Below are 15,363 nucleotides of genomic sequence, written 5' to 3'. Positions count from 1 at the left end.
CACCATGATTCCTCCAAAAAATCTGTGAGGTTTGCCATTTGCCATCAAAAAATGTTTACTGCATTTGAACAATATCAATGGATTAGTTTTTGGTGAGTGTTGTAATGCTAAAGCTGATGGTCAACTGGTTAATTTGGTTGTTGTTGTTAATATCTCTACTTCTGAGAATGGACATGAATGATCTTTTTGAAGTACAAAATGTACAAATAAAGCTTAAAGCCACCAAGAATTATAACTAAAATCACAAGATTTAAAAGTCATTGTAGCTTTTCTAAAGAAAGTAGTTTCTAATATAAAAATTGTGTTTTCTAAAGAAAATAGAGCCTATACCGCTGCTTCTCAAACATGTCCTGGGGACCCCCAACCACTGCATATTTTGAATGTCTCCATCATTTAACACACCTGATTCTACTCATTAGTAGCTCATTAGTAGAATCTGCAAGACTTGAATTGGGTGTGACCTATTAGACATGAAAAATGTACAGTGGTTGGGTGATTCTGGTCTATACCACTATAACAATAATAATGGGAGGAAAAGGAATGATTTTCAGAGTGACTTACAGTGATCTACAGTGTACTGTTTAAGCATGGTAAAATCACTGTAACGCACAGTCTCAATTCAGTTTACTTTTACGCACAGTTTGACATTGACAAAAAAGACAACCTTAGTTTTTTCCTTCAAACTGACAAAACTTGACATGACAGGTCAGCCGGTGTCTGTCTGTAAAGCCCTTGCTCTGGAAATTGCTTTGCAGGAGTCAAAGTAATCAGTAGGTTTAGTCAGAATGATGTATCCTAAACATTAGCTTTAAAATCCAGCCAACATCTCTTAACCAAATCCCATTCCCTAATGTCTACTTAAATATCTGTCAAAGGCTGTAGCTATGTTGCTAGAATTGTTTTGTATTTCCAAATAAATAGTGTATAGTTTCACAAAAATGGATTCAATTAAAAATAGATTTGCAAATAACAATTAAATACTTTCAAAATTAATACATTTTTGTGAAACCCCTAATATACACTTATGGATCTCATTCTAATTCTTTGTGAATCTGTTTCAGCTTTCGTAAATGTCTTTACATTAATTTGTGGATTATAATCTTTTTTTTTTTATGTACAATATTATCTGCAATAATATTAAATAGCTCACTTGAATTGCTCAAAAGTAGTCAAATAACAAAACGCCTATTATTCAAGACTTTAATCATTTAATAGCCTGCAATTGTTTTGTTAATAAAAGGGCTGTCATGGTGTTTTGGCTGTTGAAATGTCATAAAAAATGATTAATAATTGATTAATAATCTAATTAGTCTGTTTACTTCATGTCAGTTGAGGTGTAAAGTTACATACAAATTCAGGACAAAACAAATTGCTTAGTGGTGGTTGCTTACTTGCCCACCCAAAAGAGCCCACTCCCAAGTGTCTGTGTCATTCAGATCCCTATATATGAATCATGTTCCTCCATCTAGGGGAGATCTATCCACCTTATTCTTCAACACGGAAGTAAGCCTATGGACGAGACTTCTGGTTTATTAGCCACTATAGGGAAATAACGAGAAGAATGCAGTAAAACTGTTTGCACTACAAACCAGTGTGATACATAAAAATAATATAGTAAGACGCACCAATTTGCAATATGAAGCAGCAAAATGAGCTGTTTTGTACAGCTAAAAATAGATGGATGCAGATGAGACCGGAAACCAGACCCATAAAAATTACAAATGTGCTGCTCTTCCAGCTCTTTCAAGTAAAATAAGGTGGATAGGATCCTATGGATTTTTTTTTTATATGGATCTATTATAAATGATTAAACTTTTATACAACTCCTCCCAACAAGCCAATCATCAGCTTCAGCCAATAAAAATAACTTTCTACGGACATTGGCTTACAGTATAGGTGAAACATCACATCATGATTATAGTGACCATGGTGATGGTTATCAATAATATCAAAGTACTGTTAAAATGCACTGATACACACATCCAAATCATTTTACTAAGTTACTGAAAACCGGATAAAATTAGCCACACTTTTATTAAATCATAAACCTCACATTTCAGCCTTATTAAGCAAACCATTAATAAAAAAAGTCAAAATGATAAAGATTTTTTATTTTTATTTTATCTGCTTAGTGAATAATTGAAGATACTGTATTATCCAAATTGTTTAGTTTTTTTTTCGGCTTCTTTTTTTGAACACACATTAGCTTATTTTACAGTTTTTTATTTTTGTTTTGTTTTTTTTTTGTTTTTTTCACAAGCAAAAATTCAATTTGATTTTCATATTGGTGTGAACAAAAATAACAGACAAGCTGAAGGAAAATGTAAATCCACTCTTTGACAGTAGGTGGCACTTATGGAACAGCAGAAATACAGCTGTTTTTCTATTAATCACTACGAGGGATGGAGATTTATACACTCATTTTGAAGTTTAAGCACAGTTATATGGCCAGCTGCAGTGTCTCATACCCTACAAGTCGGCGTGATTTTGCCAAGTAAGACATGTTCCTGGATCAACATCTTTTGTTGATCTTGGATCAACATTACTGTCCAAAAATATAGACTTAACCCAATCCCTACCCCTAAACCTAACCATAACCATAATTTATTCCTAAAATCAGAGGGAAATGATAGCTTATTAACAATTGTGTAGAAGCATCAAACTCTGATCGTAAGCCTAAAACTGACATTTACTGAAAAGTTATCCCTCAGTTCTGACTGGCTGATTGAAATGATGTTCCAGGAACAACAAGGATGTTGATCCAGGAACATGTTGTACTTGGTGAAATCACGTTCACTTTACCTACACCTCTGAGAACCAAGGTTACATGCATAACTGAAGAGAACCCGATTTTTATTGCAGTTCACTCTACATTGTATCAGCAACTGAAGCAATGAGGTACAGTGACTAAAACAGCGCATTACTAGTGTAGGACCTCAACCAGCCTCTGTGGACAGCATATACCAAAAACAGACACATATAGTATGGTAGCATACCATGGTACAGTATGAACCAGGTAGATTGCACAAGCACTTCACAACCGAGGTTGAGAAAAGAAGTTTACAAGTACTTCACAACAGGCATTGGGAAGATGAGATTGCAACGGTCAGTGCTGACTAATGCTCTTGCAGAGAAAACAAACTGCCAAGTGACACACAATTTGACTTGGAAACATCCAAGTTATACAGCCTGGCAAAAGAATTCAGTGAGGACCAGCCTGTTGCCAAAGCATATGTCCTGAAGTGACACATAATTTGACCATGCTCAGGAGGAAGGCATGCCTTTCAAGAAGCGGGCATTCACTCCGAGCACTGCTGACCTTGTGAGATCTAAGCCAGGAAGCTCACACGACAGTCCATTGTGAAAGCCTCTGTTTCAAAATTACCCACCCACAAAGCAAAACTCTTTCCTGATCCACCCTGATCCTGCAAATGATCAGGTGGAAAAGCCCTACCGGTGGATATGGTGGCAGCTATTTGTGAGCAAGTGCGCCCACAGAGGGGTGATTTAGTGAATGGTCTCACCAAAGACAAACAGGTTCACATTCACTTCGCTGAAAACCTCCCATATCCTGAACATTGTCTGAGGATGTGTTTTCAATCCCAAGGTAAGTCCATGGCACAATTTAAAGGGCCAGGCGTGTACACTGCTTATAATGTTAGGAGGTACTGATTGTTCCAAATGAGGAGGCGCCATGCTGGAGCCATCATCAGCCATGATCTGACCCCCCTTGATGATTTATGTACTCTCCACTACCTCCGTCTTGTCTGCTTAAATGACAACATTGCAGTTCTGCACATCTCTGTGGAAAGCTCTCAGAGCCAAACATGCCGTGAGCAGTTCTAAGTGATTGATTAGCCATGCTTGTCTGGCCCCCGTCCTAGAGCCAAAAGCTTAACAGCCATTGCATTGAACACCCAGGCCCAAGCTGTGGTGACCACAGATGATCTCCTGGAAATGTGCCCCAGCACAGCCTTTCTGATAAAAGGTTGGCGCTGTCTAGAGTAGCAATGCAGCGCATGTCTGGATAGCTGGAGAACTGACTGCATGTGCCCAACTGTGAAATATGTCACTCTTGCCTGACTCTTGCCTTTTGTTAAGCACAATTTGACTGTTAAGTATGATGGACGAACATACCTTATTGAACACAGAGCATTTTACTTCTCCCCACTTTAGCTGTAATAGCAGAGAGGGAAGGCATTGCATTAAGAAAGCTCTAGACATGATCTTTTGGGGTTGGCCCCAGTTAAATGTCTGTGAGTTCCTCTTCACAGGAGGGTGGCATCAGGAGTTCTGCTGCTGTTCTGCATGGCTGATGGATTGAACAGTAACCTCTGTAGCATGTAAAGCCAAGTCTGTCACACTGTGACGCACTCTAAAGAGCTCTGTATCTGCACTGTTTTTGTTCATGTGCTTTAGGAGCCTGGCCGAAACACTTGGAGGGCAAGTGTAAAACGACACTTGAATCTTCTACCTTGGACACTGAAAAAGAGATGGCATCATACCCTTCTGATCCACCAAAAACTAGTTCATGCACTCCAGTTCAAGGTCGGAGATTGTCTTGATTGTACTGCACAGGTGAAAACACAATGCAGGACCTCTGCCAGCAGAATCTCCACACTGTATTCTTCATGCTCGGCTCCTTGGCTCCACTCACTCAGGCGGAGCAGGGAAGTCTGGGAAGCTGGGCTGTCCCCCAGAACAAGGCCAGCATCTTAAAACTGAGGGCAATTAGTTTCAACCGGAGCCACTTTTTACAGTGAGGTAAGCAAAGGAAACCCAGACAGGTAACAAGACGAAGGAATCACAGTCCTGAAGGAGAAACATTCTAAAGGTAATGGCATTTTAAAAACCGCAAGCGAAATATTCATCCATAAGTCAATATGATGCCTTTTCTCTTTCAATAAAGTATAATTAAATCAACAAACATATTTTAAAAAAGTCATAATTACAAAAAAAAGCATAACATGCAGGCTGTGGAACAACAAATGAAATAATCGGAACATTGCAACGACTCTACAACATAAACACGCAAATTGCTGCCTGGCACATTCAGCAGCGCTAGACTGAACATTGATCAGGGAATAAGTACTCACTGCCCTTTTTGAGTCTTTTTGATTGATTTGGCATCTAAAAAAATATGCAGTGAGATTTCTGCGGTCAAAATATACTGCTCATCCCATTAAAAAAAAAAAAAAAAAAAAAAAAAACTGGCCGGGGTTTCTTTTTAATGTCACTGAAATGGGATCAATACTGAAAATGCTTCTGAATGTCATGGAAGAGACTTGGCTTAGAGGCTGCTCACCAGCCAATGTTTTAGTAATCCATATGAAACTACAGTAAGCCTGTCTATTAAATGCCATAGCTGTGCCTGTGAGGCTAGGCTATAACTCAGTACATTGTCTTCACACCTGTGTCACATGATTGTGACGCTCTCAGACATCCTCTTGTTACAGGAAATGTAACACTTAAACTCCCAGAAGTGTTAGAGAAATAAACAAAGGGCAATCAATACCTCGATAACACAGCAGTGTCTACTGTCTGTAAGTTTAAGTTTGTGCCTATACTTTTCCAATCTCTGATGTCTTTACTTTTTATTTTTATGTTTATTTTTTTTATTTATTTATTTATTTATTTTGTTTACTAAAAGCTCAGTTCACTGCAGTACAAGGTTCAAGTACAAGGTAATAAGGTTCAAAAATGCATGAAATTTATTCCTACATACAGTGGTTGTGTCACAGCTAAAATTTTAGCAGCCCAGAGTGTTCTTGAGGGATATGGCCCTAGTTTAAATTTATGTTGATTGTTCATGTTTTTCCTGAAAATTCATTCTGAAATTATATGAGAAAACCATGAATTTGGTGCGCTTCAATAATATAGACAAATTATTATTATTATTATTATTATTATTATTATTATTATTATTATTAAAGGAGGTACTCCAGACATATCCAGGGATGTCTGAGAATTAAGGGTGGATGCTTTAGGCTTCATTTATTATATAGTACTACCATTCCAAATATACAATATTTTCTTATAAATTTTCTTATAAATAAGAAATTTCAAAGCTTCATGCGAAATATTTTTCTGGATGTGGAAAAAAATAAGTGTTACAATAATCCTTGTTCTCCTCTACAAAGTTCAACAGTACCGTTCACATCTGGATTATATAGCATGGAATTTCTATTTATGCTGTGTGTCAGTAGTATACTACTGCTGTTTATGGTAAGAATAAACATCCTAATATTACTTTTCTGACACAGTGTAAATAGCTTCTGCCGTTATTTCATCACCAGTCCAGTGAAGTAATATTATTGCTCTCTTACAGCAAGTTTGTGTAATTTCGAGCCTGTGTTTCGGTGAAGCGGAAAAGCAAATTATTTGCGAGGGTGCCTGTGCGACTACACAGCCTCGATGCCCCACACGTCAAGAGCGAGGACATGTTTATTCACAGAGCTTGCAGTTAATAGAGTTCAGGCAGAGCCTTCTGTATCATCTCTCACTTCGCTAGGAGTTACAATTTGGTCACAATTCCCAACCTTTGAAAACGCAGTGTCTGATGAAAGGAGGCAGACAGAAACAGGTGCGGAGAGAAAACAAGAGAAATGTATTAAAGAATCGAGTGGCGATCATCAAGATGACAACTGCGGGGCCATATTTAAACAGTCACAGAGCAAGTGATATGTTCCCAGAATAATCAGTAAGATCAATGGTATCTCATTTCCATCTGAGGGTATTCTAGAACAATACCTGAAAGGTAAATCTGTGTTGCACAAATGTAATTTGTGATTTTCAGTGAATACTTCACACTAAAATGAAAATCACTGTAAAAGTAGCTCTTAAGACTGCATTTTGCTATATTCTAAGTTACATGATAGTTCTGAATAAAGAACCAATGGGAATTTTAAAGGTTTTCCGTCAATAATGACCTACATTTCTGTCTGTTCCTCACACACAGCTATCATATGACTTCTCTAGACTTGAAATATAGTGCATGCGTCAGGTAGACTACTTATATGGTCTTTTGTGTCAAGAAGAAGCTTATCAGTCCCAATATGAACTATCATTGTATGAAAATAAATAAATAAATAAAGCTTTATAGTATAAAATTGTCTTGTTTTTGTTTGGCTTAAAAACAGCTATTAAGTTTGATATGAGGGTGAGTAAATAAAGAGTTTTCATTTATGTGTGAATTATTTCTTTAATCCCCTCCGAATCGAACATGTCTGTATTTTTTTCTTTCTTTCTTTCTACAGGGTATATTAAGTCCTGTTTTTCAGTTAACTTGTCTTCTGAGAAATCAAATCCTGTTCAGAACAAAATGTCTCTGATTGTGGTATTACATTTTTCTTCATTTATTACCTTCATTGAATGCCACAACTTTCTGTGCAATGTAACAATAAATTAAATCAGTAAGGGAGAGTTCAGTCCCAGCAACGACTAAGAATTGTTTTTATAGTAGAATCAGGTATGATTCTCACCATAAGACCTACAGCAGGGCCCACAAATCTGTACCATGCATCTTCTTTTATTTAAAATCAAATGTACTAGCTATACCAATATATTACTATCAGTATAGTATCAGCATTATATCCTGACTGAAAAATTGTTCTAAATGTTCCAAAGAGCACATCTTGTACTTCAATAGAAGATAATTCACATGCTCAATGCCGCAAATTTGCTTATTTGATTTTTGACCTAGACATAGTGTTAAAACTGTTAGTACTAACAGTTTCTATAAGAATCCTAAAAAAACACACAGCGTACATGATTTTCTGTAACGGCACATGCATGCCATAAACACTCACACCCTTGAAATAACTACAGAGATCCTGTCTGAATAAGTTTTGAATCACACAGCTTACATTTCACTTACAAAGTAAATACTGTCCGAATACAGGTACAAAAAGAATCATTCCGGTCACTACTTCCATTAAAGAGATTGTGTGATGCTGTAATGTAGAAGCCAAAACAGAGGCCAGTTCACTCACCATATTGACGGTGCTTCTGTGCCACTGATCTCTAGAAAGTCATATCTGTCTTCTAGCTGGAAGTCTGTGAAGACTAGGGCAATGGTGTCTCCCGGCTCGGCCAGAATACTCCACGTGCAGTCAGCGTTGTTCTCATACTCTGAAGGAAAGTGGGGACTTGATATTGTCCCTGTTGTTCCTCTTAATGTCCCACCACATGATCCTTCAGCTGGACAAAATAGCACAAAAGTTACAAATTATGAGGCAAAGATAAAATTACACCGCGAGAGCCCTATTGTTTTTCGAAGGATTCTTCTTCTTTATTAGGGCCCGAGCCCTGAAAGGGCGAGAGCCCTATTGTTTTCTTAGGATTCTTTGTTATTATTATTATTACGACTTTTTTTTGTTCAAGGTTTTTATTGTTTTTCTTAGGATTCTTTGTTATTATTATTATTACGACTTTTTTTTGTTCAAGGTTTTGGGGGGTTTTGGGGCCCTTAATATGCTCAAAAACTCTTGAAAATTGGCACACACCTTGGAATCTGCGGCCATTAGGGCCGGGCAGAGACTGGTACATGGGCGTGGCAAGGGGACTCTACAGCGCCCCCTGGAATTTGGAGGGTCATATAGCACACATACTTGCACGTACACATATGAAACTCGGTACACATATAGAACTCATCAAGTTGAACAACTTTCGCACTCTATGTCATTAGCTAATCCCAACAGGAAGTTGGTTATTCTGGGTTTTGTCAAAAACGCATGCTCTGGAATTTGATATACTAGTCCTAGGTTTTTTACCCAATTGCCACCAAACTCGGTCAACCTGATCTCAAGACATTGGGGATGAAAAATTGTGAGGGGATTTTTGATATCTCGAACGGTTTGGCCGTGGCGAGGCGTTGAAATTATGGCGAGAAATGAGAAACAGGAAATGGCTAATAACTACTGCACACATTGTCTGATTCGGATGAAACTTCAGCGGTTTGTTTGTTGTATGATGCCGATCACATAGATGTGACTATTAGGAGTCAAAGTTATAGCGCCACCAACTGGCAACAGGAAGTGTGTCTCTTTTAAAAATGCTTTGATATCACATGGTTATTTTTACCCGATTTGCTTCAAACTTCATCAGAATAATGTCAAAACACGGCCGATGAGAATCTGTAAAGGGGTCGTTGATACATTAAATGCTGTTGCCATGGCAACGTGTCAAACTTTAACATTTGTTTCCTGTGTTTTTGGGGCACTTAATAAGCTTAGATTTTCATGAAACTCAACACACACATCAGTATTAATGATAGTTAGACACTGGCAAAGGCTCATAAATGGGCGTGGAGGAGGCGCTCTATAGCGCCACCTTTTGTCAAAAGTGGGGGGTTAGTTTTAGCTACAGACACCAAACTTGGTATGTATATTGTTCTCATCAAGCCGGACAACTTTCTAATTTACATCCATTAGCTGCGACCAACAGGAAGTCTGCTATTTTGATTTGAATGTGGATTTTTGGAAAAATCAGGCTATAAACAAATTCATACTCCTCCAAGCAGGAATAAGTAGTTCACACCAAACTTTGTCAACATGATGCCAACATACTGAAGATGTTAAATTGTGAGCGGATTTGGGATATCTTGAACGGTTGATTTATGGTGATTTTTTAAATTAGCAGTAAAAAAAACATAACCGTAATTTAAAATGCAGCATCCAAACACTTCAAAATTTTTTACATACATACAACTAGTCATTCTGAGACATAAATGCTTAGTTCCATCGATATAAAATAATCTACAAAAAATAGAAAATTAAAAAACTATTAAACATCTGATCTCTCACTCTAACTCTCTCACTCTAACTCTGTGTCGGGGGATGGGCTTAAGTCTGTGTATGTGTGTGTGTAAGTGTGACTGGGGTAGTTGAGTGGCTGTGTGTGTGTGTGTGTGTGTGAGAGAGAGAGAGAGAGACAGAGTGCATTTAAAGTGCATTATCCTAACTCTTCACAACTTTTTACATATGAAAAACAAGTCATTCTTAGGAAATATGTTTTCAGAGACTGCAAAAACATTTAAAATATCACACTTGTAAATTAGCAGATGAAGAATGTAATACCAAGGATGAACACAAGATGACCTCATAGGATAAGGAATGTTTTTCAGCTCATTCTCAGTGTATCAGAATGACTTAAAAGCATTTTGCTTTTAACCCTTTCATTGCTGTAACCCTTCAATCCAAACTGCTACAGGGTTACTGTCAATGCATGTGCCCGCTGGGCACCGTTTTTCTGATGGCACCAGGGTTGCGGATGCGCTGGCGGCGGCGGGCCCGTCATCGCTGCTTGCAGCTATATTTTTATTTTTTATTATTTTTTTTTTTCATTTTTTGGGGGTTTTGGGGGTTTTAACATGCTCAAAAACTCTTGAAAATCGGCACACACATTGGAATCTGCGGCCATTAGGGCCGGGCAGAGACTGGGACCCGGGCGTGGCACAGGGGCTCTACAGCGCCCCCTGGAAATTTTTAAATCTTGATGTATTATCCCGCACATACTTGCACATATACACATATGAAACTCGGTACACATATAGATCTCACTCAAGCTGAACAACTCACGCACTCTATGTCATTAGCTAATCCCAACAGGAAGTGAGCTATTCAGGGCTGTTTAAAAAGCGCATGCTCTGGAATTTGATATACTAGTCCTAGGTTTTTTACCCAATTGCCACCAAACTCGGTCAACCTGATCTCAAGACATTGGGGATGAAAAATTGTGAGGGGATTTTTGATATCTCGAACGGTTTGGCCGTGGCGAGGCGTTGAAATTATGGCGAGAAATGAGAAACAGGAAATGGCTAATAACTTGCACACATTGTCTGATTCGGATGAAACTTCAGAGGTTTGTTCGTTGTATGATGCCGATCACATAGATGTGACTATTAGGAGTCAAAGTTATAGCGCCACCAACTGGCAACAGGAAGTGTGTCTCTTTTAAAAATGCTTTGATATCACATGGTTATTTTTACCCGATTTGCTTCAAACTTCATCAGAATAATGTCAAAACACGGCCGATGAGAATCTGTAAAGGGGTCGTTGATACATTAAATGCTGTTGCCATGGCAACGTGTCAAACTTTAACATTTGTTTCCTGTGTTTTTGGGGCACTTAATAAGCTTAGATTTTCATGAAACTCAACACACACATCAGTATTAATGATAGTTAGACACTGGCAAAGGCTCATAAATGGGCGTGGAGGAGGCGCTCTATAGCGCCACCTTTTGTCAAAAGTGGGGGGTTAGTTTTAGCTACAGACACCAAACTCGGTATGTATATTGGTCTCATCAAGCCGGACAACTTTCTAATTTACACCCATTAGCTGCGACCAACAGGAAGTCTGCTATTTTGATTTGAATGTGGATTTTTGGAAAAATCAGGCTATAAACAAATTCATACTCCTCCAAGCAGGAATAAGTAGTTCACACCAAACTTTGTCAACATGATGCCAACATACTGAAGATGTTAAATTGTGAGCGGATTTGGGATATCTTGAAACGGTTGATTTATGGTGATTTTTTAAAGTAGCAAAAAAAAAACACAACCGTAATTTTAAAATGCAGCATCCAAACACTTTAAAACTTTTTATATACATAGAACTAGTCATTCTGAGAAATAAATGCTTACTTCCATTGATATAAAATAGTCTACTAAAAATAGAAAATTAAAAAACTATTAAACATCTGATCTCACTCTAACTCTCTCACTCTAACTCTGTGTGTGTGCGTTAAGTGTGTGTGTAAGTGTGAGTGTTGACAGTGGGGGAGGGTGGCTGTCAGAGACAGAGAGACAGAGAGAGACAGAGTGTATTTAAAGTGTATTATCCTAACTCTTCACAACTTTTTACATATGAAAAACAAGTCATTCTTAGGAAATATGTTTATCATATTTTCAGAGACCGCAAAAACATTTCAAATATCACACATGTAAACTAGCAGATGAAGACTATAATACCAAGGATGAACACAAGATGACCTCATAGGATAAGGAATCTTTTTCAGCTCATTCTCAGTCTATCAGAATGATGTAAAAGCATTTTGGGTAACACTTTCTATGAAGCCCCTATTTATAATACATTATAATGGTATTTATAAGGGATTATAATGAATGCATAATGCATTATAAAAACCTTATAATATGTTATATCATCTCATGAATAATCATAACAACAATTATAATACATTAAAATACTTGAGTATTTGAGGTTATAACTTTTAAGATTATGATTTTTTATAACACACAATGGACAACATATCAAATCTACTTAATTTATAATGGACTATATCATATTACATTTATTTTTTACATTATATATTATGTTTTATTTTGATGGTCCCCCTAGTCTATTGACAATAAGCAATTGTCCAAATACATGTGAACTAACACTCCTTAGAGTATTATAAATATGGGCTTCATAGAAAGTGTTGCCGCAGTTTGCTTTTAACCCTTTTTTATTGCTGTAACCCTTCAATCCAAACTGGCACAGGATTACTGTCAATGCATGTGCCCGCTGGGCACCATTTTCCTGATGCTACCGGCATGGCGATTGCGCTGGCGGCGATGGGGGCCCGTCATCAGAAAACTATTTATTATTTTCAGAAAATACAGCAATATTTCACAGAAATGGCAATAGGAAGATGGCATAGTTGGTTCATCCATGTGATGACAATGAGAATGAGTTAGCCTTCAGTGACCGAAACAATGAGTGCGTGTGTGTGCATGTGTGTGTGTGTCTGCAAGTGTGTATGGCAGATTTTGATGCATTAATTTCTAAAAGAAATGTGCATTTGAATTGAAAAAAAAAAAAAAAAAAAAAAAAAATCATAATTTAATAGAAAAACTCCTTTTTGGCCATTTTCCATTGTGGTACACTGTTGCCATATGGCAACGTTTTCCTACATAACCCCAAATCTTTTTTTTCAAAAATCTGTTATGATTTGTATAATTGAAGCATTATATTTAATATATTTCATGGTTAGAACATAATGCATAACATAGAGGGTTAAAATAAAGAAAAAGCTGAGTAACTTACATTTTTAGATCCCATATTGCCAGTATTTTATTTTATTTTTATTATATTTATTTTTGCTCTGCTGTAGTAGTTTCACCACAGTTACAGCAAAATGCTGCAATACAAAGTAGTGATGTGTTTTCGAAAAAGTGTATGATTCAATGACTCAAAGTCATAATGTCTTGTTTCTATAAATCACAATTTAATAGCTGAATTTTTTTTTTTTTTTTTTTTTTTACAATTTGACTTATGATTTAGTCGCTGTATCCAAAATTGGCCCCATACCCTTAAATAGTGCACTATTTAGTGCCAGAAGATGGCATCCACAGCCTTCCCAATGCTCTCAGTGTCCTAACTGGCTCACTCATTCTCATCCATTATTTGAAGTAGACTAAACTAGGGAATAATAAATTAGGTTATAGGGGACCATTGTCAGATACTGCCAATGACTGATACAGTATTTTGAAAAAATGCTTTAGTATACTGTTATAATATTTCTAAAGAGAGAGAGAGAGACAAAAAAACACATTATATGTACGTATGTATGTATGTATGTACTTTATTTATTTTACTTTAACATGTTGATGACATCATATTTGAGTGTGAACTTATCATGGTCCCGAACTGACCCGAATGCACAAAAGACATACATAAGTAAACACTGAGGATACTGAAATCAGCATTTACGCATATGCTGTGGAAGATTGCTAATTCATGTGCAGGCGATAAGGAGAACAAGACAAGGATGAGGAGAAAGAGAGAAAAGCTTTTCTAGTATTCCCTCAAGTTTTGCTTGTCTAAAGCTTTCACTATAATACACCTCACTGTCCCTCCTCTGACTCCATCACAGCTGTTTTCATACTGACAGAGTGATCAAAAAACTAACGGTATGTAAAATCTAGAGTAAGTCTCATGATTGCAGAATTGTGACGAATGTCTATGTAGAATGACATAACAGTCATATAAATTTCGATATGATTGTTCAGATTGAGATTGCATTGCAAAACATCCAACTTGTAACTGATTTAGTTGCACATATGAAAGTGTCCCAAATCAGACTTACCATATCAGCATGTGAAACAGTATTCACTATTCTACAGTAAAGGTTTTAACCAGTAGTACCAACATTAACCAACACTGTTGTCATGTAAGGTTAAAAAGTGTATGTATGTATGCATGTATGTAATTATTTATATATTTACTCATTCATTCCTTAAGTTGGGCCATTTTCTTAGATGCTGGAATAGGATTCATGACCCTACATACTGTAAAAAAAAAGTTTTGAAAAATTGTTGGATATTTCTTTAAGTTAATGCTGTTTACAAATGTCAAAAAGTGAGACATAAAATCATGGTTAATTATGGATTTTCTGCTATTTATAATACTAACTGCAAACAGAGGCAATTATCTGCACCTCAGTATTGTAGTACATTATAATATAGTATGCAATAATAATGCATTGAGTGTAAATTATAGCTTTAATTTAAATTATTAAATGGATGCTGCCTTGTTGGGACAATAAGCCCTTGCCAAAAGCCGAATTAGAACTGGGGTCGATCACATCGAAAAGACTACTGCATGCACTTTACCATTTTTGCCACTGCAGCGGAGATGTAACAATCGTCTTTTGTAGTGTTGACTAGCCTAGTCACACGTTGGTGGGCAGAGTTAGAGTAATTAGCCTCTGCCAACAAGGTGGGCTATTTGCACTTAGTGTAAATAAACACTCCTTTATTTATTTATTTATTTATTTTTTTTTTTTTTTTATTTTTTTTTTCTGAGAGTGTACTGTATGCACCCGTGCACTGTGTTCAAACTGACCTTCAATGTCCAGTTTAAAAAATGAACCAGAAGTAATATTAACCATAATTTTATCAACAGATCTTATTTACCCCTAAATAGTACATATTAAAATCTTAAATGTACATATTTCAAAGTATATATTAGTACCTAAAGAGTACATAATAGCACCTTTGAAAGGGTCACGTTCCAGCAACAGTTGTGTACCTTTTTCTCAGCATGCTGAGAGTGTGCTATTGTAAGCATACAGTAGCCACAGTATTCCATGACTGTGGAAACCCTGCTTTTTAAACCATCCGTCCATGTAGGCATAAAGCATCTTACCTCTACAAAATGGTGCTGGGAAATCCCACGATGCACCACTTCCTGGGCTTACTATGCACGTGAGCACCGCATGCCCCTCCAAAACATATCCCATCACACAACTGTAGCGGATCTTGTCGCCGACATTGTATCTGGTCCCATGGATAATCCCTCTCGGTATCAACCCTGGATTTCCACAGGTGTGACTTGGTAGAACTGAAACAGAAGACAGAA

General features: G+C 37.0%; 1 protein-coding gene and 1 long non-coding RNA gene across 3 annotated transcripts in view; one reads left to right on the top strand and one right to left on the bottom strand.

Annotated features, from left to right (window-relative positions):
- The window catches only part of csmd1a (CUB and Sushi multiple domains 1a), a 500,785-nt gene that overhangs the window by 185,018 nt on the left and 300,404 nt on the right, over positions 1 to 15,363 (bottom strand). For both annotated transcript variants that reach the window (XM_051125525.1, XM_051125526.1), the window contains exons 4-5: positions 15,151 to 15,345; positions 7,992 to 8,199 (exon numbers count right to left, since the gene is read on the bottom strand). In XM_051125525.1, the coding sequence (XP_050981482.1) occupies positions 7,992 to 8,199; positions 15,151 to 15,345 (403 nt within the window). The remainder of the gene's footprint in view (positions 1 to 7,991; positions 8,200 to 15,150; positions 15,346 to 15,363) is intronic.
- LOC127174888 (uncharacterized) lies at positions 8,408 to 10,965 on the top strand. Its single transcript, XR_007828921.1, has 2 exons — positions 8,408 to 8,954; positions 10,861 to 10,965. It is a non-coding gene; the product is annotated as an uncharacterized LOC127174888 (long non-coding RNA).

The sequence above is a fragment of the Labeo rohita genome, chromosome 13, assembly GCF_022985175.1.
Source record: "Labeo rohita strain BAU-BD-2019 chromosome 13, IGBB_LRoh.1.0, whole genome shotgun sequence".
Classification (NCBI taxonomy): Eukaryota; Metazoa; Chordata; class Actinopteri; order Cypriniformes; family Cyprinidae; genus Labeo; species Labeo rohita.
Note: the sequence above shows the minus strand (reverse complement) of the source record. Positions and strands in the feature narration are given on the sequence as shown.